This window comes from Battus philenor, unplaced genomic scaffold, assembly GCF_028537555.1.
Source record: "Battus philenor isolate CCGP_79_NKW_IND1 unplaced genomic scaffold, ilBatPhil1.0.hap1 SCAF_16, whole genome shotgun sequence".
Lineage (NCBI taxonomy): Eukaryota > Metazoa > Arthropoda > Insecta > Lepidoptera > Papilionidae > Battus > Battus philenor.
This window is the reverse complement of record NW_027181678.1, coordinates 4,191,251-4,218,204: the sequence shown is the minus strand read 5'-3', so window position 1 is coordinate 4,218,204 and position 26,954 is coordinate 4,191,251. Positions and strand designations below refer to the sequence as shown.

General features: G+C 31.0%; 1 protein-coding gene across 2 annotated transcripts; it reads left to right on the top strand.

The window, feature by feature from the left end:
- On the top strand, nt 1-25,756 carry LOC137919164 (prolactin-releasing peptide receptor-like). Of its 2 annotated transcripts, XM_068762147.1 has the most exons (3): nt 1-203; nt 23,618-25,132; nt 25,520-25,756. In XM_068762147.1, exon 2 carries the CDS (start codon nt 23,820-23,822, stop codon nt 25,122-25,124), a length of 1,305 nt encoding a protein of 434 aa, XP_068618248.1. In that variant the 5' UTR covers nt 1-203; nt 23,618-23,819; the 3' UTR covers nt 25,125-25,132; nt 25,520-25,756. The 2 variants fall into 2 exon arrangements, with proteins under 2 accessions (XP_068618248.1, XP_068618249.1); XM_068762148.1 differs by lacking the exon at nt 25,520-25,756 and having other exon boundaries at nt 23,618-25,133.
- Nucleotides 25,757-26,954: the final 1,198 nt, after the last annotated feature.

Below are 26,954 nucleotides of genomic sequence, written 5' to 3'. Positions count from 1 at the left end.
TGCTGAGTGCGCACGGCTGGTCAATCGCGCTGCGAGCTGTGCGTGTACCAACACGAGTCCACTATTTAAAAAGGAAAAGTTCTTAAAGATTCCCGCGATTTTCATGGGGTTATTTCTCAAAAAAACTGTTTAGATATTTTTTAACTTAAGTTTATTAAATTCAGTGACAAGAAATTATTAATTATTCGGAATATTAATATTTGGTACGTATATTATAAAGTTTTTTTATTGAATTACGATTAATATAAGTAATAATATTAAACAAAGAAAATAAGCATTATTAGGGTTATTAGGGAATTTAATTTTAAATTTATGTTTTAAGTAAAAATTCATAGATATTTTACTATATTTTGATAATTTAAATTTTACCCAACTTGTACTGTGCTGCCATAATTTTAACCTCAGAAAATTCCTTAGATTGTCGATATATTATATTTGGAAATGTGACTTTTTAACGAACATTTCGATAATATAACAAGCATACATTTTTTTCTATATTATGCACTTCGAATTTCAAATATTATACATATATAATGTATATATATTAATGTGTAAATAAATATGCATATATATTTGTTTATATATATATATACATATATATATATGTATATATATGTGTGTGTGTGTGTGTATGTATGTATATATATATAATTGTGCTCGTAAAGAAACACTGCGCGGAAGAATAAATTTATTTCCTATTTCATAAATATGATTATATATACATCTATGAACTACAAAACATTCATGATTATTCAAGTAACAATCTGCTACAAGTATTGTATTATTTTTGAGGAAGAAAATCATTTTCTTCTAAATAGATGTGAAAATCATAATGTATGTAATTGTAAATGTATTCTCCGTAATTAAATGAAGAATCTGCTAGAAGCATTGTATTAATTTCGGAGAAATAAAATTATTTTCTTATAAACATCAAACAAATCAATAATTACTCTATCTTACCCATAGATTAAATTAGCATAGACTAAACTGTCAGAACATGTTTATCCATTTGAAACAAATCGACGCAGTTAATTTTTTTTAAATTAGCACGGTCTAGTGCAGCGTATTTGCTTTAATAGTTAATACAGATATGAATAGACGTCTGTAACACGTCAGTTTACATTATGTTTAGCATTTTTAGTAAATTACAATATAATTATATATAGTGAATTTATTTAGAAACTGAAATATCCATCTCATATGCCTATACATTATCATTCTCTATAGCCCAACAGATAAACGTATTTTGTGGTATAGCTGATAATATAAGTGATAGACACTATTAGCTATTATCACAGCGGTGGCGTGGAGTGGTCTGTTATTATGTTTATTTTGTTATTAACATGACACTACGTATTTCGTCGTTATAATTATTATGTTTGAGCCTATATGTTTATAATCTCATATAATCTCATCATATAATATTAACACTATGTGTATTTTAACCAAAAATAAAAGATCAATTAAAAATCAATTTAACTCATAATGCTTGACTGCTAGCTTTATTAGTTTATATATATATATATATATATATATATATATTTATATATATATATATCTATATATATATATATATATATATATTTATATATATATTATATATGTATATTTACATTTATTATTATATTTATATATATATATATATATGTGTGTGTGTGTCATACAATAATTCCCTACTACACATATATGGCAATGCTATTAACAGACCCATATGATTTCCGGGTAGAACTAACCTTCATATAGAACATATCAAAATGTTATGAAATTCTATCCATTAGATTATATACTTTTTAGAAACTTCAATAAATAGGAATTTCGTGTATAAAACACAGTTTATCGCTGGAAAAATACTGATGATTTCAAAATAGTAATAAGGTTTACGGGGACTTTGTTCTAAGAAAATCAAGTATTTTTTTCTTGTGTTCTAAAAATAAAGGCGATCATGTTGACTACAGTCCGCTGTTATTGATACTTTTTTTAATTATATTAAAAATTAAGAAAAAAACAGCTTTTTGAAGACTTTTCGCAGATCAGTGCGCACCTTGAAACTCTCGTTGCTTCAATTGAAAGATGCCACTACAGGGAAGTTCACACAAATTTTAGATTCTATTAAATTGGGTTCTTCTTGCACTGTTCTCATGACGACGGTAATCGTTGTAAACCCTTATGTATAGTAATAACTATAACTGAATTAGAGAATAAATCGACAAAAGGTTCGTAGACGATTTTAATTAAAGATCATTGAAAGCAAGCATCACTTGAAAACGGCTTCGACCTCTTAAACTTCTTTATTAAATCTTAATAAGCGTTATAAGAAATGTTTTACCCAAGTTAAGGATAAATTGCAATACACGGTCAGAAGTTATTAAATGTCCGTTCTATTTATTTTCTCGTAAAAAACAAAGCTAAATTGTTTTCCAAAGGTATTTCATAAAGCTGACCTTTCTCTAATAAATCAACAGATTTAGTTTTAGTAGTCTAAGACAATTCATTATTCTATTACGAAGAACACTTAATGAGAAGAATAAGACAGCTTGGTAGTAGCCTGCATCCTGTCTTTTTAGACGACCTTAACAAGGACATCTGTCCGCCTTCTAGGCGGGACTAGGGACATCTGAAACTGTGCTCACCTGTATCTAGTATCACTTTTTAAAATTATTTAAGTTTAGTGTAAGTAGCAGCGATTTTTAATATAAATTATTTCGTATACATGTTCTAAAACAAAATGGAACTCATTCCGTAGTGTAATTAAAACTGAGTGGCCTCCGCGAAATCCAGATTACCGCGTACCCTAACCAGTATGTGATAACAAATGTGTCGCTGGAGGTTTTTATAATATCAAAAATCAAGCTAAGTGTCACCTATTGTCAGATGTTTGTCAAAATAGTCTCCCTGACTAACGCGTTGTTACATTTTACCTGATAATTTTTAATTCAAACTGCATAGTTTAACAAGAAGATTTTTCATTCTAAATCATACCATTACTTATACACGGATTATGTCTATCATTTATAAAGGTCCCTTGCGTTAACATTAGAGTTGAAACTAATTAAAAAGGATATATTTTTGTATTCCCAAGTTTACAAATAAATGACTAAGAATATTAAATTAATTTTCTTGGATTAGCTACTAATTATCCCGTCGCTCGATTTGGATTTGTCTCTGATTTATAGGTCAACAATTTCAACAACTAACGATACCGCAAATAAACATTTTGATGCACATTAAAGCCGCAGATATTAACGACTTGGCATAGGCTTTCGTGTCTTCAACAGCTGTGCAGTGTATGACATAGGTCAGTGTACCGAGTCATGTTGGTTACGTACGATTATCTCTTGAATTATTAGTTAGGTATGCTTTAATACATACTCATTCTTTTTTTCACATCGCTATCCTAATTGCTCAGTTTTACATTACATTACACTTTGTGTTTATATTAAGTCATTGTAACCTGCAATACGAAGACCGGTTTCTAATATCAAATTTGGAACTACAACCTCTTGGTCGATTTCCCTGGACTTTCCAGTCACCATCAGTTTTTCTCGAATTTCGTCGTCTTAGTTGACTGTGGGACTTTAAAATTCAATTACGCGATTCATACTCCTAGGATTTTGATTTTAAAATTGCGCATAGTGAACTCTTTAATGTGAAATAGTCTCCACGAAATTTTCAGTGCCTTCCTCTGGCATTACTTGATGTCAGTCGGCCTTCTCCTAGGTCAAGATTTAGGCTATACCAGTAATTACTAGTAGCTGTTTCTGTAAGAACCACATCTGTACCTGTTTCACAAAAAATTATTGCTTAACCAACCGTCTATTCAATGTATCTTCTATTTTGAGATTTTTTGTGAAATTCAAGTAAAGAAAATCAGAAATTGAGTTCTTCTGTCATGATATCCCTCAACTTAAGAAAACTACAAACTTCTACAACAATTTAAGTTGTGTTTTGTGTGATCACTTTAACAAACCTTTTACTACATTAATTATAATAATTTATCCCTGAACTTTATTATCTAAATAATCGTTAACTCTGAAGTAAAATTTCTTGCATATTTGTTTTATTACGAATTTCAATTAATTTTATGATAATTGTGCGACATTACGAGATAGTTTAAAAGCGTACACATTTCCCTAAAAGGCGCTGTTGTTCAGCTAGGTTGTATTTCGACCTCAGAGCGACCTTTGAAATGTAATTAAAATCTTTATTCTTATATACTTCATGAGCTTATTAAAGTTTTATTTTGTAAACAAGACTGAATTCTCATGTAATATCTCATTATCAAAACCTCACTGATACGGGCTGTATATAAAGGTTCGGAAATAAGAAAAATATTAAAGAAATAAAGCAGTGAGAATCAAAATGACTGCATATTGATGACAATGATAATGTTTTAACATTTCTTGTATAGCGAAAACATTGAAACCTTTGTAGAAGTAGTAGGATTAGAATAAAGCGAGATAACTATATAAATAAGAAATGTAAAAAGATTTTTTGTAATGCACAAAAACGGTCCTCTAAATCACTTCGTGTCACTTTAAATTCCTTGGGTTAAATACTCTATCATAGTGTACCTCTATTAATTTCCAACTAGAGTGTCTTGATCGAAATCACAATTTTACAGGGGAGGAAATTTAAAAAAAATACTGGCCACTTCGGCAGTTCTAAACCAATACCATAAAATTTTCTGTGACGTTATGAAAGATAATGCAAAAAAGACGATGGATGCAATCCACTTTTAGCCATTCCTAATGAAAATCTACGCGGGAGGCCCACGTCCAGCAGTAGACTTCTTATCGCTGAAATAATTAATAAAAAAATCTCCCATAGTGATTTAATAAAATGTTTTATCGATATTTCGTTGTGAAATAAGGTGTACCTACTTACTTTTTTTGGAATAAAGTTTGAAGTATAAGTAATCCATTTAAAAGCTATGCTAGAAAATACTTTTAATGTGAAATACCTAATAACATAAAATTAATACTTTATACCATATGTAACGTTATACTATTAAGAAAAATCCAAAAAAAATATTATGCTACTTTCAAACTGTATTCCTTCCTTTTCAACAATATTTTATATTTGTTTTAATGAATGCAAAAAAGTTTTATTTATGTATAAACATTTAGTAAATATCCCATTTATAATATAATCATACATTTTTTAAATCACGCAAATTACTTTCAAATGAAAATTCATTAAAATAGATCGAATAGATTTTAAAATTTTAAATAATTATAATGCCAACATGTCAATAGATAGGAATACATAAGTATTATTATATTTATACATGTTTGTTTAAATCATTGTAGAAAAAATGCAAAATACAACATGATTTGCTTCTAGCGCGTCCATTTAGTTCTAGCGTGTTCAGTGTATTATGTACAATAGATATGTGAGAGTTATTAACTAGGCACACACAGCCGCCCATGGGTAAACACTTACGGTCACCGTACCTGAAGGCGTGTAATATACTAATGGAACCGCGCCTATCAAAAAAACTTAAGCCCGATCTTAAATCTAAACGATTTTATGAGGGCAAGCACTGTATTTTTGAAGGTGACTTATAATCTAACTCGACAACAATGAGAGCAACATTCACAACGATTTTAAGACTAAATTTTTTTCAGAACATTTTTTTGTTACTTTCTTCAAATGAGATAAATTTTTATTTTCTGCCAGTTGTATTGTTTGTATCGCTCGAGATTTTTTTTAAATCACTTACTTTTTTGAAGTCTAACTGAGACAGAGGTCAAACGACGAATTAAACCCGGCTTGGTAGAGCTCGGAACACTACAAACCATCATCTTATCTAATATACCTTAGCGCTTTAATACGAAAGTCTACATCCAATATGTGCTATCAGCCATAACGGCATTGAAACGTGGTTTCTCACCTTGGATGAACTCGCAATCACTCAACGAAACATAGTTATACTTGGTATTCCTCTACGAGATCTTGTCCGGGATGAGGAGATCCATAGATGAACGAAAGTAGCTTACAGAGCCAAACAGATTAGTAACTTGAAGTGGCTGTGTACAGGGCACATAGCGAGCGTTAATAATGACTGCTGGTATTTAGGGTTCTGAAGTGAAGACCACGGCAAGGGCAGCTTAAGACGTTTGTCCAAAAGGTGAACAGACATTTTTGTTAAGACCATTGGAAAATGCTGAATACCGGCAGCTTTCTAACAGTCCTATAGGAAATCTATTAGAGGCGATAGGGGAAATCTACAGGGACCTACACTGTCATATAACTGGAAAATGGTGACGATAATGATGAATTACGCTAGATGAATCTAGAACTTTATTCAGTCACTGTTGTCTAATTTAAAAATTAAACTTAATATCTACCTTAATCCTCAATACAAGAATAATACTGAATTAACATACATACACAACAAATTTTTTTTAATGTAATTATTTGTTATTAACACAGTTATAGGTAAGGTCTTTATACCTTTTCATTGTATAATTTCCAAGGAGATCACAGACCATTTTCATTTTTAAAACGAAGTTTATTTATTTAAATATATTATATTAAAAAAACTTAACGATACACCCATTGTTGGGTCACGTGACTGTTATTAGTAAGATGGGGGAACCCATTGCGTGTTGGAGGATATTATATCTTTCTAATTCTGTCTTATGTGCCGGATTCCCAACGATGTTTTCCTTTACCGTTTATGAGCAATCAAGACGTCACTTTATTCGCACCAAATGGGCGCCTGTTGGGATATGAACCAATAGGCGTCGTCTTTGGGAGTCGGGGAATTAAACCAATAAATTGTCATTTGTAGTCGGCAGATTTAGAAAAAATATCTAAATCTTTCTTTACAAAGGATGTATGTAAATTTATAGAATATTAAAATCTTAATTTGTACAATAAAATAAAAAAGTAGATTATTAAATCAATGTGTATATATTAATTAATTCGAATTTTATGATCCACAAATTTAATTACCTCTCCCTTGCGCTGTGTAAACGGAAGCTAATAGCGATTTCCCGACAAAATTCCACTTCAACATTATAACGAATAAATTTTAATCGAATTTTGCGAAGATTTATATTAATTCAGAGATTAAGACTTAACGGTAACATGGTAATTTGTGTCAACCGAGAATAAATAATTACAGTACACGCTAAGTAGACGTAATGAGTTTTATTACGTCAGTTTGATCTACGGATAACCGTGGGACTGATATCCTGGATAATTACAAGACAGGATTAGCAAAATATTACCGCGTTTCGCGGCTTACGTGTATAAAATATGCAATGTATATTATCAAAGTTTGTGAACGGTGAAATTTAATATAACATTAGACTCGTCACATACCGATGACACGGTTACTTACAAAGTTGAACCTTATTATTTATTAAGCCAACATAGCCGATGATGAGACATACAGAATGCTTGGTTACGGTTGTAAATATTTAGAAGGTTGATATCAGCTCATTTGCTCGTAATTAATTAGTGATACACTTTATCCAAAAATCAATGGTTTCAGAAAAAATCCTAATATTATATGTTCTTCTTTTTTATTTATTTAATATTCTTTATTATACACGCTAGAAAGTATATACAAAGTTTCATAAAAATAAAGATTAAAGTACAATGGGAGCTCTTATCACACCAGACAATCTCGTCCAGACAAACATAATATGGAAACAATTGAAATATATATAACAGGTAGTTAACGTATACAAAACATACATATGTACAAACAAGCATACATAGGATAACATATATATTATAATAAATACTGTGTATTACATTTTATAAATATAATAATAAATGAAAACATCAAATTGACGCATATCGAATCGCATTCGTTGTTTACCCTTCTTTCAGGCATAGCACCGTCAGAAGTTATAGACTAATCGCCTTTAAGTAGAAAAAATAAATAAATTTAACATAGTTTACAGTGATTACTTCATACAAGATGATTGGAAATAGTTGTGAAAGCTTGAAAGCTTTTTTTGGCAAATTAGCTATACTTTCACCCCTTTAAAGCCTTTATCCCTATAACTGTTAAGGCTAAAAGGCTGATTCCAAATGGTGTTATTGGAAATCCAAATCCAGTAGTGGACGTGTTTCGATTGAAATTGTGATGAATTTTTGGTTTTGTAGATTGTTAATTATTATTATATTTCTAGCGTCATAATGACGTGTTATATCAAGCGACTAGAAAATTGATCATTATTTTTTTAAAATAAAAAACTAACGCTTACATCTCGTCTGGTTCTTAATGACCACACAAATTTCTCGAATACATACCAAAATACAATCATTCACAAATGTGTTTTGACTCGAGGATTAGGGTGTAATCCTGCAAAACCGGGTTGGGTTAACCATCGTCTTTATTAACCAACTTTTCATTTCCACTTTTAGATCTTGCTAACTACAATTATCACAATGATAAATATAGTACTCAGAAGAAAAATATGCAAAAGTTTTCCGTTCATCATTAAAAAACCGTTAACTGTAATAAATTTGATAATAAATGAAACAATTAACATAAGTCGTAACATTGTTACTTCTGTATTAAACAAATTTTATATGCAAGTTTTGTTCCCCGACTTCATCTAGAAAGTTACTAAATTTAATAATAACAAAAAAGTTTTCTAAAAGTTTAACTAGAAATAATATAATAAATTTGAATTCTTGCTGTGAATGTGTAATAAAATTATAAATATATTTGTTAGCCACTATATATCTGATCTATCACCCGATTTCTGATTGACGTTGATTTATGGCACATGCTGTATATATGTACACATAGTACATGCAAAGATAATTTTACATTCAAAGAGATATCGAACCCTCTATTATAAGACGAAGCAATCTAATATTACTACTATGGTACCAGAAGGGGCTGCAATATAAATGCAAATGGGAAAGACACTTCAAAGAACCTCACCGCCAAAAATTTAGGACGTTTTTATATTTCGAGTATACTTTTACTGGTGACCTGAAAATTAAATTTATTACTAAAATAAGGAAAATTATTTCGCCTCCTTCCTTTAACAGGTTGCTAAATCCTTACGTGTCTATGTCTTAATTATCTATTTTTATTATTATTCTGAATGACGAAATATATTTCTTATAATAAGTTTTGTATTTGTTCGTACTAATTATTTAACTGATACGGCTGCATAAACCATCATTTATGATCTCTCTGAAATAATTTCCCTTTATTTTATGTAGGATCATAAATCTTTAACTAACAACTTATAAAAAAATATCGAATTGTTTGTTTGTGTTTTATTGTAACTAAGTAACTAGACAGATATAATATTGAATTGCTGATTATAATCTTAAAATGAAGGCATTATGCATATATCAATATACCATTATAACCACAATTGGATAGTAAAATCAAGTATCTGAAAATTTACGTCTGACTATATATATCCATAAAAAGAATCCCCATTTCTCTTGGTTACGTCATAACTTGAGAATGACTTTATCGATTTCCTCCATAATTTTTTACAAGTTTTCTAATATTTTGTAGGAGATTTTTACAGATCTATAATGACTGTTCATTGGACGATTCACTATGAACTTCGCGCGTTTGAAAATACGTTTCGAACTACGCACGCATCAAAGTTTGGGAGCTGAAAATATTGATAAAAATATATCGTTTAACAACTGCATTGGTAAATGTTCATCAATCCTATTTAATCAACAAATAGAGTCATTATGAAAAACAACTATTTTTCCTATTGGATAGCGATAGGCCAATAACTTCTAACTGACCACGAAAGGCAGAAAAGGATGATCGCAAGAATACGCTGGACACAGGCCTCTTCCTACCGATCTCATTGGAAATCTATGCTAGTAAATTATATTTAGAACTGGCCGTCCTACGACTGGAATTATAATAATAATGTAGCAATAGTCTTTTGTTATAACTAGTGAGTAATAAATATGACTTTTTGCTGAAACAAAAACCTTTGATTTATTGAATCAAGATAGTGTTAATATTTATTATCTGATATTATGTATTTCAGAGGCAGTATTAATTTACCAATTAGCAAGACGATAACGAGGATTATTGGGAATTCTCGGAGCGAAAAAGCGCGTTGATATTAAGCAATTAAATCTCAAACAACGATCGAAAGTAACGATGTAATAATTGCTTAACATTTTCCTTTTAATTAATATAAGACCTATTCGGATATTTAAAATGTCATGCAGAGGAAAGGGAGCCTAAATACTGTAAAAAAGTTTTTTTTCGTGATATATAATGTAATATACACCAGTTTTAAATATGTGCATCTTTCTCTTATTATGAATCTTTGAATATTGTAATTTCGAACAATATAAACTAATAGTTATAAACTTGACTAAAGGTCGAAGGTCACGAGTTCGATTTCCAAATGCGTATTTCTATGAATTATAAAATTAACACTACTCATAAAAGTATAAACTTTTTTGCTTATGGCATATGGCATATGTGTGTATACCCAATTGCATTAGGCCCCCGTGTTGTTACATTATAAGGATAATTAAATCTATCTAAAAGAGATCCACAGGCCATCGATGTAGGTCGAAGAATTGGTCATCTGAAGTGGCAGTGGTGTATATCTTGTGCAACTGAGTCGGCAAACGCGTCGTAGGTAGACACATACTAAATAAAACAACGAAATAGATAAAGTCGCGGGCGGTCACTGAATGTGCCGGCGGTCACAGTGCTAGATCGGCAATTGTTTTATCGGAAATTTTTGGGGGAATTCTAACAGTGGGCGTCTATCGGCTGATATAACGATAATTATTATCAATATGTTTTCACCTAACTGGGTGTTTTTACATTGTTCTGAATCTCATATTACACTAGCTGTTCGAACAGCTTGTACATGCAAGAATTTGTCAACCTTTTTGCATACGAAAAATAAATTATTATTATTAAACTTCACTTTATTTGTTGATATAACATGAAATATAAATTATATACTAATTTAATGATGGATAAATGCTGATCATTGCAGCTGGTAAACGACATTACAACTTTTAATATTTAAACAAACGAAATGCAATGACAACTGTTAAACGTGTCATTTTCATAACGAACTGTCGTGAGCAGTTACATTAGTTAGAAATAATTTGGATGTTTTTAGTGTGCGAAATTTTCCCTCTAGGAAACCTGAAAAAGATATATCGGTAAAAGAATCTAAAATCGGTAATGTCATTATTATATTTTTATTATAACTAGGGTTAGGTTAGGTTAAATTTTTATACTTCTAACTTACTTTCTTTAGCAATTCACTTTCATATCGGGACAGAGTGTATTCACCTTCAAATTAAAAACCAGGTCATTTCGTGACATACATTTTTTTTTATTTTTAGTTAATGTCCATCATGGCTTGTTACAACACATCATGTTGTAATATGATTATAAAAATATTGTATAGATACTATAAATCTTGGTTACTAAAGTTTGGTACAATGTTAACAGACATGTTTATTCTAACAGCCAGTATTTCATATGTAGAACGATGAAAACTGTAATAGTCTAATTTAAAAGAAGCGTAACGAAATAATAACGATATACATTCAAGTAGAAAATTTATTTCGAATATTTACTATTCATTAACTATGACTAATATACTCGTAACTTTATTGGCCGCGATATATGAATTGGTTACGCTTCTCAAATTAGTTTACTGTTAATTACTTAGCAATATGTTAATAAGTCAACTTCTCGATGTTGTTTATAGTCAATAGGGAACAAAGGATTGATCTAATCATATATTATTTTGATGACAACCCTTTAACTGTGTTACCATAGTGTTAAGTTTATAACGTAAGTAGGCGATTTACATTCACATAAACTCGAAAATCTCTTACGGGACAGTTTGCATCTGTAGAATAGAAATAAAAACCAATAAAAGAATCACATAATTTTTAAATTATTGTCACTAATATTTAAAAAAAATATAGTCTAATTATAAAGGAAAAACAAAGAATATTTAATTAAAATCCACCTTATTCATATACGTCTTTTAAACCATTCAATGTTCCCTCTGATACCTAAATCTCCTTTTGAAAAGGCTCGTTTTAGTCATTGTGAGCAGTGACTGTGCTAAATAATTATTTATCGTATCGCCATATTCGTAACCTTATTGCACCGAAGTCAGGCAACGTCAGTTGCCGTCAGTATACCAGGCCAGTGATTCTCAACCTTTGCAGCACATTTATAAACATTAATAATTTAGGCAGCATTCAATAAAGATAGTTTAACGTCTGTTATTTTTCCTAGAATATGCAATGTAAAGAAGTTTCTGATAACTGATAGTGTGCTTTAGGATTCCTTTAAAATACGCGATAAAAACTAAAAAAACGTTTCATGTTTGCATAGAAGCAGACTCATGTAGCTAAAAGATGTTTATTAGTAAGCTATTTAGTCATTATCGTCGTCATTTCAGCCGTATAACGTAAACTACTAGACATAGGTCTCCCCATAAATTATCTATAGGACCGGTCGGAAACGGCCTGCATCCAGCGTCTTTTAACGACTTTAACAATGTCGTCTGATCGCCTTGTGACTCCGAGATCATACGCTACATTTATCGGTATATGGTCTCCATTCAAAATCTTCATTCTGCGTAATCTATTGTTATGGTCGGCTACTTTCATTTTGTACGTATCTCCTCTTTCCACGCCTCTTTGAGCAACTGTGGGCTTGCCAATACGCTGAAATGAGAGACCACGTTTCTCTGCCGTAAGCTATTACTGGCAACACACATTTGTTGTAGACTTTTATCTTACGGCACTGAGAAATATTAAACGAGGAGATTATACGTATTTTCTCTTACGAGTTGAATTTAACTATTTTGTGCATTAAATTAAATTATTCCATTAATAAAAGGGCAGTTTTGTAATGTTTATAATAGCCGCCAGATTGCGCTGGAGACCGCAGCGACCGCATTATTTTGTACTCAGATAGTAACTTAAAGTTAAAATAAAATGTAAGCTAATATGAAACATAAAAAAATATTGTTTTTGATGTGAAAAAAAAATATTACATTAATAAAGTTTAGAATATATTAGAATTGTAGGATAGGTTGACAATCGCTGATTTAGACTTCTACAGCTCTGAAATCTATTTCACTGACGCAGCTGGTAAATGATCAACCACGCTGCTGTTTTAACTACAAACCTGTTTAATCAATGCTATGGTCCCTGCTGTAATATGCTTACTGCTCGGTTTCGGTTGAAGTTGATACTGTTAGCCCGGGGGCTTTATAGCTTCATCGGTACTGAGGTCACGGAATGGAAGGGTCCGTGAACTTAAAACCATAATGTAAGCGCCAGAATTTGTATGTAGCTCACATCATATATTAATTTCGGGATGATGTTGAAATTATAACTATGTTAAATGTATGGGGAAAAACCTATACTTAAAATTACATTAAAAAGCAATAACTCTTTTAATATAAATATATTTCTTCAATAAAATTGAGTGTTTATAAAGGAAATGTTTTATTTCTATGTTCAAATTTAACTATTCTTTTACTAAGTATTTCTAATAAATCTTTTTATAAACTTAAAATTTATTCATTAAGTAAAACTTTATAAGCTAATAATAATGTAAGTTTAGATAGAGATTTGGGTTATAATATCGAAAACGTTGATCAGACAGATAGTTTTCTTTTGCGAAAATCGAGTTCAACGTGTTTGCTACCTAAAATAATATTCAAGTTACGTTTTCAGAGAAACTAGAGATTGATTTTCAATTAGTAAAAAGTATAATTGTGAAATATAATATAAACAATGAAAGTGGGCGTTTCCACTAAAAATCAATTTACGCTTACGCGTTTTTTCAGTTTAGAACTGACTAGACGAGCAGGTCGTTGAACTTGCAGTTTGATTAAGCCAATGATAATGCGTTGTTACAAAAATGTTTATTAATACAATATCCTAAAAAAAGATTTCTCTCGTTTCTTTCGGATAAGTACAAGTCATAAGCCCATTAATTTTGCTAACGGTGTCTTATATCTGAATCACTGTAATTCTTAAATAGTTGTATGCCATTAAACTAACTTACTAGATACCTTACGAGATTTATCACCATTCTCTTTACATTTTTGTAATAAATCGTATTTAGTAAAACTTAGCTTTAGTGTTGATTCAATGAACCTTGCTTTTACCAACAGTGATTATCCACACTATTTCGTTCACAAAGTCAGTTTTTGTTCGGTTCACTGGCCAAACTGAAATGTCATTTTTTTCTTAACATATAATAGAGAATAATTTGCTCCGAGAAAATCCAGCTTTGACTTTGAGTAAGTGCTTCTTTTGTATTCCAAAGATAGACAAGACAGTCAAAAAGTTTATTTTTTATAACAATTTATGTTCATAACTCCTACTTGTGGGCGTGACAATTGTTGGAAATTATTTTTTAGAGAAGAGACACATTTTTTTAAATACCATTAAAACAATTGTTCAGAGTTAACTAGTGTAAGTAAAGTTTTAGTAGATATTTTTAAATAAAGATGCACCGACACTGTGATATGAAAAGGACCCCCACTAAGTAGACTAACTATATAATTAAGGTCGCAGGAAATCGCTGGATGCGGGTAGCTCAAAACCGTTAATATAAAGAATCTTTAAAAGAGGCCCATGTGGGTGTCTATCAGCTGATATGATGATAATAATAACGCGGCCACAAGAGAAGTCTTATTGGTCTTTAAAGGCGTTATACTGTTAGTCGAATATAACCAGTTACTCCTGAACTATATTGTAAATATTAAAAGTCTGTTTTAAACACCGAAATATTATTAGTGATGGCAGTAGTGCTGACATCACACTTGTACAAATACTGCTGGGGCTATTTCTTCGATATGTGTAAGTTTAGTCCAATATTATTTACGTATTACTTCTTCGACTACTATTGAACCAATTTTCGGTATTTAGATATCACAACTGATTTTCGATACAAGACTTTATTTGTTACATTTCTAACTAGAAAATTACGAAAGACGTAATAACATGACATATAAATTACATAGAAAAATAAAACTACACATTTGCCCGCTGCCACTTGCAAACCCATTATACGAAAAACCAAATAATATATAAATATTTTTAGTTCGATTTTTAAATAAATAAATAAATTAAGCTTCGATACAATCGACTTATTGATTTTAAAGATTTCTTTTAAGGTTTATGGGAAACTATCATTATATATTACTTTTATAATTCGTTGTATAATGTATACGTTTATATTTTTACGCTTTACTTTAGTTGGTACGTTATTTAACCAGTTAAAAAGAGCTAACTTGCAATGATGATTGGATTAGAAATATTTAATTCGTTATTTATTAAATTTTTACGCGAGTACTACACTAAGCTGTGGTTAAATTTAAATGTGTGCTCTATTTCGTGATTAAAGGACACCGACTTCTGGTCTATTGCCAGCTCGTTACAAAATGTCACGTTACGACATTAAAAGCTTCTCTTCCCCGCTTTCAGATTAACATCATCCTAAAATAAACGTCCCCTTATTAACTCGCAATAAAGTTGTAACCTTTTCATTTTAAACACCGTTGACGGTTTCACCCGTTTTCAATATTAATTAAATTCGTTTTATACATCGCTTTCTCTTTATCTTTATATTAATTAATAACACGCTATAGAAGTGTAACGAAGCGTATTTAATAAAATGTCAAAATAAATGTTGCGTATTTATTATTTTATTAAAGAAAACATTATGAAGACAACTTATTTATTTAACTATATATATGAGCGAACAGATCTTCATATTTTTTTTCTTTTATTTACGGTTTCTTAGGTATGCAGCAATAATAAGTATTCACCATCATAGTCGCCCACTGCAAAATATGACCACTCCTAAAAATCACCTTGGATTGACCGATCTTGTACTGCCCGCGTCCAGCGACTTTCTGTTACCTTGCATATGTCACGCAGAGAGGGTTCTACACACGCTGCATCTACCGGTTCATAGTCGCTACTCGAAAACCATTCGATCATTAGCCGTCAGTTAATAAGAATAGATTTTTATTGACAGGAGTAAAAAAAAAGGGTATCTATATTGCAGTCGCAAATGTTACAACAATTTCACGATATTGCACTCAACAGGTGTATAGTTTCTTTACAGTAAAATAACAAAACGCAATAATCTAATTAAAACAGACAATAATAGCCAATATAAAATAAGGGCAATAAAAAACATAAGAAAAATTGAGCCAGTAAAAATAATGGCGACTCTTTTTTAAAATTTGTTTCCTTTTTGCTGTCTTTAGAGATGTCTGCGCTTGGTCACGTAGACAATCGCTCATAGGCACTGAGTTGCGTCTAGAAAAACCGGTAATCGAAATGCCAAACGTGTTAAGACCCCAAGCTAAAGTCCACTTTATCTCTTATGTGCTTGGTCATTCCATGAGGCATCCACGACCTGAAACTCAAGTAGGAACCCAAGTCGAGACGCCCGCAGATGCCATCGAGATTGCTAAAACACGATTAGACTAGAGGCTGTATGTACGTACTCAGGGGCCTTGAAAAAACTAACAATAAGAAAATCAATTTCAACTAAAATTAGTTTCTTTCTACCAAATTAATTTTTAATTACAGAAACTATTAATTAAACAATCCAATTAATTTAAATTAGATGTATTATAAAATAAATTAAAATAATATACAAGACTTCCTTTCTTTTTAAGTAATTTTTTTGAAATTAGAATACACGCAATGAAGAAATATAAATAGATAATTCGGAGACATTAAACAAATAAAATTATAAAAAAGCTTTTAAATATAATAGAAGGCTAAAAAGTTAGGAAACGGATTTTTGCCCAACATTCATTTGTAATCATGCGTAATCTTATGTAAGCTTTATTATAGTTCAATCCATCATGAGAAATGTGAATTTAGCAACCCTTGTTAATAAAAGACCCTTTTACATGGACAAAATGTATTGAACGAGCACATCATTACTGTGTAAGTGATATAATAGAAGTAACCTACTGCTGGTTGGTATATCTTGAAAATGACTGCGTAATTCGTTGTAATATTATGTATGCTAATTAATATAAAATATATCTGTTATTATTCTCCTGCAAAATAACTTTAATTTATAACGTAACTGCGTAGTCCTATTTAATACGGTATAGTTAACTCATTTCCTGTCAATGAATGTATGCTATCAATTACCGATGACCATTGGGGTCGAAAGGTTCTCGTAAGGCGACCACAAGCCAGTAGACGCAGCATGAGGGCCCCTATCATCCAACTACATAGTTAAGGCTGCGGGGAGGAAAACGTTGGATGCGAACAGCACAAGACAGGTCACCGTGGCGATCTTTGGAGGAGACCTCTACCTTGCAGCAAGCGTCTATTGAAAAAATGAGAAAAATGGGTGGTGCATCCGATAAAAAATTCAATTGTTTCAGAAATAATAAATAACTTAATTTGTATATAAAAGCGTTTTTCTAATACAGATTGAAACATTGTGTAATAATTAACAAACTACTAATACACAAAATCACATGTGTAATCAAAGCTTATACATAACCCTAATGTTTTAATAACACCTGTTTTTGCCTATAAACTTTGCATGTAACTGCGATTTCGTAAGTACATAAAATTTTACTTAAATACCTATATGAAATTAAAAGAAAAAGCAATATTATTCTTTGATTTTTTTATATGTTAAGAGTGCATATACGATCAAGTGTGCGTCGTGCTTAAGGCCTCTGATATATAAGATGACACGCTCCAGTCCAGTAATGTTTAGGTACAATAGAACAAGGCATATGACGGTCTTATTGCAAACAACTGTTGTGTAAAACCAACGGATAGTTGTTATTTACCCAGAAAAAAAGAGCGATTGAAGTGGTTTTATTAATATTACATTAAATGGTCGTATCTTGAATATATATATATATCTTTCTCTATTTACGAGCACCGATTTTTACCGACTCACGATCCACGATCGGAAGATACAACTGTAAACCTTATGCTACATTGCTACCTTAACATTCTTTATGCATTGGGATGGCTTAAAATGGATTGTCTTACTTGTATCAAATATGGAATAATAGATCTAACAAAACCATGAAACAATATGTCATCCTACTGATCTTCCCATATTCAGAAGGACGCTCGATATCACAGTAACAGAAGCAATACACACCATTGAAGACCGGTACAAATGGCGTCACATAATGCGCGACGGACTTTCTAAAAAGAGCCATGATTTTCAATAGTGTAAGATATAATGAAAAAAGAAACTGTTCACAGTTACAGTGTTGTTCTATATTATACGAAAGTAAATAAACGAATCATAAAATTTTTCCATGAGTTTTGTAATAAATATAATATAAACAGGTGATCCTACATTAAATCGGAACAAACAAGATGACACATAACGAATAACATTTTTCGATTTACGTATTCGTAACTTCACATTGGAATGAACCGTATTCGATATTATAACAAGTATTGAATATATTCACAAAGTCACCGCTTGTTTACATTACACATGGAATTCTTGCAATGATATACAGAGTTTGTATAAATCAAAATCTTCGGAATATTACTCTTTGATATAAAATGGAATGTTTGCTTTGCTTATGAAATAAACATAAGAGAATATCTTATTAGTTGTTGTAAGTGAGGAATATCGATTTTTAATATATTTTTAAGAAAGTTTCAGTTTTCTTTAATTTTACCTAATGGAGCTTTGTACGTGATTTCTGAAGTTAAAATTTTACGACTTTCTGGTTTTTACTATAGCTTTTATTTTCGTTTTAGTGGCTGCTTTTTTAAAATTTAGGGCAATGAATAGAAATAAATTTAGTACGTTGATTCAAGATTACTTTTTGTGCGGAAAAATACCGGAACAGTCTATTATTACTTTTATAAATGCTATGGAGACTCAGTGCCTCAAAACTCAGCCATTATTAACTCGAATGCTGAGGAGATTCAAGACATTCTCTTTGTTATTACTACATTTATTTATTACCAGATTAAACCAGCTGCACATACTTGCCCATGGAACTGTTTATGTACTAAAGAGATCCGTAAACAAGCGGAAGCTTACATTGTCAGACAGATTGGCATATTGAAGATGCAATTGGCAGGCTACATAGAACATACAACATATCATCGCTGGGGTCTTAAGATTCTAGAGCAAAGCTTATGGATCAGCAAATGCAGCGTAGGATGTCAGTAGGATGTCCTCCAAGTTCGACAGACAGCCTACTTAATGTTGTGTTATTGCAAATCTTCAGAGGATTCCTGTGTCCAACTGTGGACCACCTCCGGCAATGCTTTATAAATATAAAATGTATAGTAATGCTGCTGAGTTTCCCTTGTCTTGATAGTATGAGTAAGTAGTAAGAGATGTAATTCATCATAAGTCGAATAAAGAACTTTTGATTTTTTAATTACACTTATTCGCATATTCGCTACATGTTGGATTACGGATTGTTCTCTCTCCCTTTATTCTTAGTCGTAAGTTTTTGGACGAACAGTCAGTGGCCACCGAGTTCATTACACAGCCCTTCACATATTTCTCGGCCAAATTTCCTCTATAATTGTATTCTTCAACCTAAAGATAAAAATACATCCTGATTTAATTGGGCTCACAATAAATTTTGCCGTGTTTTTTTTGTGGTCAGGCTGTTCTTTTCAAAACAAATCCTTATCTTAATACTCTACAATCATTTTGTTCATTTTAATGAAAGTACTACTTATGTAAATCATAAATTGCGACAAAAAGCAACCAGCGGCGTATACGACCGCTCATTTTCAGTCCCCCTTGACATATTTTAAGGTCTTTATCGTCTTAATACTTTGCTTGCTTTGTACTTGAATATCCCTAACGCAAATAGTTCGTAGCATGATGGTTTAAATGAAGAAATGTTAGGAACAGTTAATATAAGAAAATGAAATTTGAATTTTATTTTCAACATCTGTTAATATTACATTTTAGAAATTCTGAAGACATCAAGTAAATTTAACCAATAATTTAGTTTTATCCTATGTAACTTAATAAAATCTTAATTTTTGCCTTTAAACTTTAACTTTAACATTGAGCTTAATTCAAAATTACCAATGAAAGGTGTTTGTGCTTTAAATATATAGACGCGATGTATGCATGTACATAGCTAAGTATTTGAAAAAAATTAGTTAAGGATTTAAAATTACAAAAACATTGCATTAATGATGGTCACATTTTTTAGCCCATAGGGAGCCACGTGTGGCTCTTTGGAAAATTATATGACGCTCTTCACAAGAGTACCCGAGTTTTCCTTTAGTTTTTGTGTTATGATATTTAAAAATATATTGTCGTTCCGTATGTACTTTAAAATTTCTTAAATATACTTTCAACAAATAACTATCCACTAAATTGTAAAGGATAAATGTGAGATGTAAAATTAATGTGCTTAATTTTTAAAATTTAAATTCAGTACACATATCCTGTACTTTTCTCAATTTATATTATTTCAATAAATGTAATTTCTAAAGACTAAATTAATACGTATTTTGCATAGCTTTCGAACACAGGTTTTCTTTCATAACTTTTAAATACGTATTATATACGATCAATTTCAGTTTTTTGAAATATGGATCTCAGTATAAAGTAACTTACTACGTCTGTTTTAGCCTATTATATAATATATATAAATATATATTGCAGGCAGCCTATAATATATATAAATTTGCAGGCAACAACACTATTACAACTGTAAAGCAGTAATATAAACTTCGAACTGTTTAGCAACTGAAATAAATATCACTATAACGAATCTTAAAGGTATGTACCACAATACCCGTAAAAAACAAAGTTCATTGATATTTTTTTAATATATACTATAGGTATAACCAGAGAATAAATTAAAAATACTACATGGATTTTCTATTATCGGCACTTCAAAAATGTTACAGTCCGCCGACTTCATAAAAAACCCTTCATTTTTTTCACCTCAGCGAGAGTAATTTTTTGTTTTAACCTTTACGCCGTTGTCCATAAAACTCACTTTTGATAAATACGATGGAATTTTATATTTAAAAGAGACTTCTAAATTTTGGGTATTTTATTTGGTAGAGTAATCGTACTATGTTTCTCAATATACGTAAACTCATACTAAATCCGAGTGTTTTCGTATATATGTGTATTTTATCACCTCTATTAGCAAAACATGTAAAATTTAAACACAGAATGTTTTTAAAAAATTAAATAAGAATAAGAATGAAGTGGCGAATTTGTATTTAATTAAAAATCTTGATCAAATAAAAATCAAATACAATGATACGAGTTCTAAAGTAAATACATCAAGCAGAAAACAGAACAACGAGTTTTATTATGATCAGAGCAATAGAACGCACTTTATTATTTCAAAAGTAGCATATAATCAGTAACATATAGATTAACAAACTCATAGCAGTGTGTGTGTGTGTGTAGGTTGCCGGAGATATACCTAATAATTTACCAAATTTTCACGGCGATTGAATGTATGGTTTTTGAATCTATCGAGTATAAAGAGAAAGACTATTTTATATATGTAGATACATTTTGTCATTTTCTATATTGTGATTAAATATTTTAACATAAGCCTTACTATGTATACTATATTTATACATGTATAGTATATTAAACGTATTTAAATTACATTCTAATTTGTTCGGTTACGGTATGGCTTCTAGATACAGGATCCCAAAAAGATTTTAATTAAGTTTTGTCGACATATATACAAGTGAACTTAACCATTATTTAAAATTATAAATAATTTCTCTAATAGAATTATAATAAATTAAAATTTACAAGATATATAGAAAGATTATAGATGCGGCTTAAGTCTTGACGAAAAACATTAAAGAATATTCAAACATCTTTTTTAAAAAGGCCTCATGTTATTAAAATTTCACGTCTCCATAATCGCGGCAGACATTTGTTTTTATCAGCATTATATTTTATGAGTGGATTACATTCGATGTAAATCACGAGCGTGTAGAAAAAATAAAATTCAATATATCTTTATTCAAGTAGGATACACACAGGTACTTCTGAACAGTCAATTATTTTAATATTGTAAAGTGAGCTACAACCGGCTTGGAATGCTGATTTACTGAGGAGAGTCGACCAGAAATTGCTTTGTCTCTCTCCAATAGTATCCCTTTTTAAGCTCAAAAAATTTAGAGTAGTAAAATATACAAAACGTCATATCGAAAAAAAAAAATATGTGAGTGTGTTCACTATCGTATTAAAATTATTTTTACCTATGCTTTATAATACTAATTTCATGTATTGTGTATAAAAATGTGTGTCTATAGTAACTTACTTACGTTTTTGTGTATATATATGTATACTTAGTGTATATTCTGAAATATGTAGTTTGACTTATTTTTATTACGTACGCCCTAACTCGCCCTTTTCTTCATGTTTCTCATCTCCATCTAAAGGATGTCTGGTAGAGATCGGCTCTAGCGATTAGGCCGACGGACCTCCTTTGCGTTAATTGTTTAGCTCTGTTTTGTCTTTTTTTTGTTATACACGGTGGGCCATAAATTAATTAACAATTATTATAAAAAAACCATTAGATATATTTTAAGATTTGTATATTAACAGGGAATACAGTTCGATGATTTTTTGTTTTTTAAGAAATTATATTAGGTCCAAATTTGCAAGAAACGACCTTGTAGCAAACTACTCCCCTCGACCTGCGCGGTTTATGTTTGCTTAGGGTGAGAGATTTAAATGTTTTGTGTGTTATATTCTTGGCTCACCTCGTATTTTATTTTAGATGTACTTTTTAACGTCATTTCGGTGACAACAAAGTATAAATAAATAAGTATTTTATAATATTCAACTTTTTCCAACGAATTGTCTATTGTCAAACAGCCGTCGACATGTGCCGAATTTAATAACGACACGATTTCGTCAGTTCGCATTATCTTATCGGCGAAAATGTTTTTTGTGTACAGAGCTCTTAATACATTTAAACCCTTGAGTGCTTCACTATACTTTCATGTTTATAGCCCTTTTGCATCAAATGCATTATACACACAATGCTTTACGATGTATTCTCTTCTATAGTTATTAGATATCTGTTTTGGCCTTTTATATCTTTACTTTACCGCACTAGAATCCCCCGTGGAATTGTTTTATATTCATAAAGTTCACTTTAAAAATTTGCTAAAAGTTTGAGAAAGCAAAGTAAATCATCAGTTTTAAGACCTCCACAGTAGGGAAGGACTATGTATCTCCCCTATAAATTTCTGATAGGATCAGTAGAAAGCGGCCTAAACCCAGTGTCTTCCAGCGACGTTAATAACGTCATCTTTTGGATGGACGTTCCATGATGCGCTTTTCGGTTCGTGGTCTTCTTGTCAAAAATTTAGAGCCATTTGTCCTGCGATACCGCAGGCCTGCCAACAGTCACTTCAGTTTGCCGAACAGGTGGATTATATCGACCACTTTTGTTTATAAAGAGATCTCATTCTTTAATAAGATGATTATACTATGAACGACATAGAGAGGCACCATAATTATATTACTTTATAATTAAATTTAAAAACCTAGTTTTTATTCATCAATTTGCAAACCAAATTATGTTCTTAAAGGTTTTAAAATATGTTAACATTGTTTCAGGTAACTCCGATACAACAAAGAATAGTTTCTTCATAATATATCGCGAAAGTGATAAGATGTAACGAAATAAAGAAAACACTATGACAACCACGCAAATCCTTCAAAAGTTAGAAGAACAAACACTAAAGCATTATACATCGGAAGATGCACATAGTGACTACAGAAATATATTTATGATGCCTAGTTAGAAACAGAAAGAAGTATGCCTACCGAATCATGGACGGCTAACGAAACATTGTACAACGATAACCTAACTGACTACAATCAACATGCGAACGTTACAGAAACGACAGATCCTATCGAAGACAAAGCAATCCAAGCAGTTTTCTGTACAGTATACACAATTATTTTCGTCGTTGGAATCTTCGGCAATGCATTAGTTTGCTATGCGGTCGTTAGAAACCGGGCGATGCAAACAGTCACAAATTTGTTCATCACGAATCTTGCGCTGTCCGATATATTGCTATGTGTATTTGCTGTGCCGTTTACACCACTTTACACTTTCCTAGGTAGATGGGTGTTCGGAAGTTTGTTATGCCATATCATGCCTTATGCTCAAGGCTGCAGTGTATATATTTCAACTCTTACCCTGACATCAATAGCGATCGATAGATTCTTCGTAATCATTTATCCCTTTAAACCCCGAATGAAGATAAAAACGTGTATTGGACTGATAATTTTCATTTGGATTTTCGCCTTATCAGTCACATTTCCATATGGATACTATATGGGATTACAGGATGTTTACTGTGCAGAGGAATGGCCGTCGGATCAAATTAGAAAAGCGTTTGGGGCGGTTACCACTATCATGCAATTCGTACTACCTTTTATTGTCATGGCATTCTGTTACACATGCGTCAGCATTAAACTCAATGATCGACTAAAATCTAGACCTGGCAGTAAGAACAGTAAAAAAGAAGATGCTGAACGCGAAAGAAAGAGAAGAACAAATAGAATGCTCATAGCGATGGTGGCCATCTTCGGTCTCTCTTGGTTGCCATTGAATCTTATTAACATAAGTAGTGATTTCTATTCTTTAGCTGAAAGCTGGAGATATTACATGGTACTATTTTTTGTTGCACATTTCATAGCAATGTCTTCCACTTGTTACAATCCGTTTTTATACGCTTGGCTAAATGATAATTTCCGAAAAGAATTCAAACAGATTTTACCTTGCCTAGGTGCATTTGTAATAAAGAAAGCGAAACGAAAATTCAACCAATCAGAGAGAACAGGCATGTACCGGTCAGAGAAAACTTGTAATGGTAATGAGACTGTACAAGAATCATTGCTAACATCGACTGTGAATAGAACAATGTCATCTAATAGATATAAAATAGAGTTTAACGAAAAATTAAAAGAGTATGAGGATGACATTGAAAATATAAGTCCTGATGACAAAGCTGTGGATAACCAGAGTCCCAACGAAGACTGCATTAAAATGTATATGTTAGTAGATAAGTCTGTTATAACATCTGACAAGGAGCCGATAGTATCTGCATTGTAGCTTTTAAGGTGAGTTTTGGGTCCCAATAGCGTACCAATATTATGTTAATTTCATTTCAAAGAATATAACGCAACGTGCGACAAAAAAATATCTAAAATAAATATAAAGTTGTCTAGAAAGCCCTTCAATGTCAAAATAAATTGGCAAGCGATAAAACTTTAGTCCGAACATAGCCTACACTCGTGAGCTGTGCTCCTTTTTTTGATAAAACTAATTGGACAGATTTGATCGATCACCAAGATAATTAATGAATGCGTAACATAACCCATTATAATTATGTATTAAATTTAATATTAAAGACCCAATGAATTGTTTCACTTATAATTAAACGAGACATTTTCTCTTTTTGCGAGAATATAATAGTCAGATTGTTAATTGACAATTTTTTGTTACAGGAACAAAATGGATGACATTGATGTAAAAAATTGTAACTATATTTTACCTCAACTGTATATTAATGGTGTTCATAAACCAAATACATTATATTATAGATGCGATTGAAAGAATAAAGTGATTTTATCTCTATAATTATTAGTAGAAACTTTAAAATTATTAATAGATTGTACTTAATATTGTAACTAGAAAAAAAATCGTACATACAAACGAATAAACAATAAGAATTTTATTCTAAAAGTCTTAGCTTTACAAACAACATTTACGGTTTTAATTATTTAAAGAATAAATTGTTAAAATTTGCATAGTAATGTATAAGCTAACCATTGTAAAATAATAGTTAAATGTATAACTTGTATTATTAAAAAAAAGTATTTACGTCAATTAGTTCGTTTGAACTTTGAGCCCATTGACGAATTTACTTTTAGTTTATGCTTAGTAATAATTGTATGTGAATTGTAGAATAAAATATTTTTGTAAAGATAATAATGATTATTTATATAGGTAATGTCTCTAATGATGCCTTTGTCACGTCAATGAAACTGAATGTGTGCAATTCGTTATAATGTGAATAAAATGTGTCTCATATAATATTTTGACTTTTATTGAAGCAAGAACTTCTCACTAGATTTTGGGATTTTCAGTAATTCGTTATGAAGATTTAATCACCTTATTGTGAAAAATATTGGAACAAAAATGTAGTAGAGTAGTGTTTGTCAAATGTTATTTTGAGTAAGAAAAGGACCAATATTTAGCCACTGCCCGCTGATAAATGCGCACTAGCGGGCTGGCGGGCGGTGCACTTTGTTGCACGACTACCACTGTAAGTGCGGAGATGGACTTCCTCAAAATTACGCCTGATTCCATTAAATTAATGTTTTTTTCTGATTTTTTTTTCGTTTTGCATTTTTTTACTGTACAATTTTTTATTATTTTTACTTTAATATAATTATATATTTAATTTGTTTATTGGCTATTTATTTTTGCTTAATACATGCTGGGCCTCCTTTGACTTTAAGATACACATTATTTTATACCGTATTTTCAATGTTAACTTGTAATTAATTTTTGTGTAATTTGTTTGGAGAGTATAAAACATATGTGTAAACAAAATAGGTAAAAGGATAGGGAAAACCACTAGAATAAAAAAAACGAAAACTGCGAAATATGGTAGTAAACCTGAGAAAAACATTTTTAGTTTCATATTATTATAATTAAATATTTCCGTGGTCTCTCACTTCAGGCCGCAACGGCAAGCTTATAGCAACGTGCCACAGAAATGCCTAAGCATGAAATTTCTCTTCGAAATCGCATCAGGAATGAGAAGAGACATGGATTAACGAAAGTACTCGACAAAGCCCAGCCGAAGGCTGGCAAGTATAAACGGCAGTAGGCAGGCTACATAGTACGGAGAACTGATAGCTGCTGTAACCTTAT

Coding starts and splice junctions, on each gene's coding strand:
- LOC137919164 (XM_068762147.1), top strand. CDS start 23,820: ATGCCTACCGAATCATGGACGGCTAACGAAACATTGTACAACGATAAC.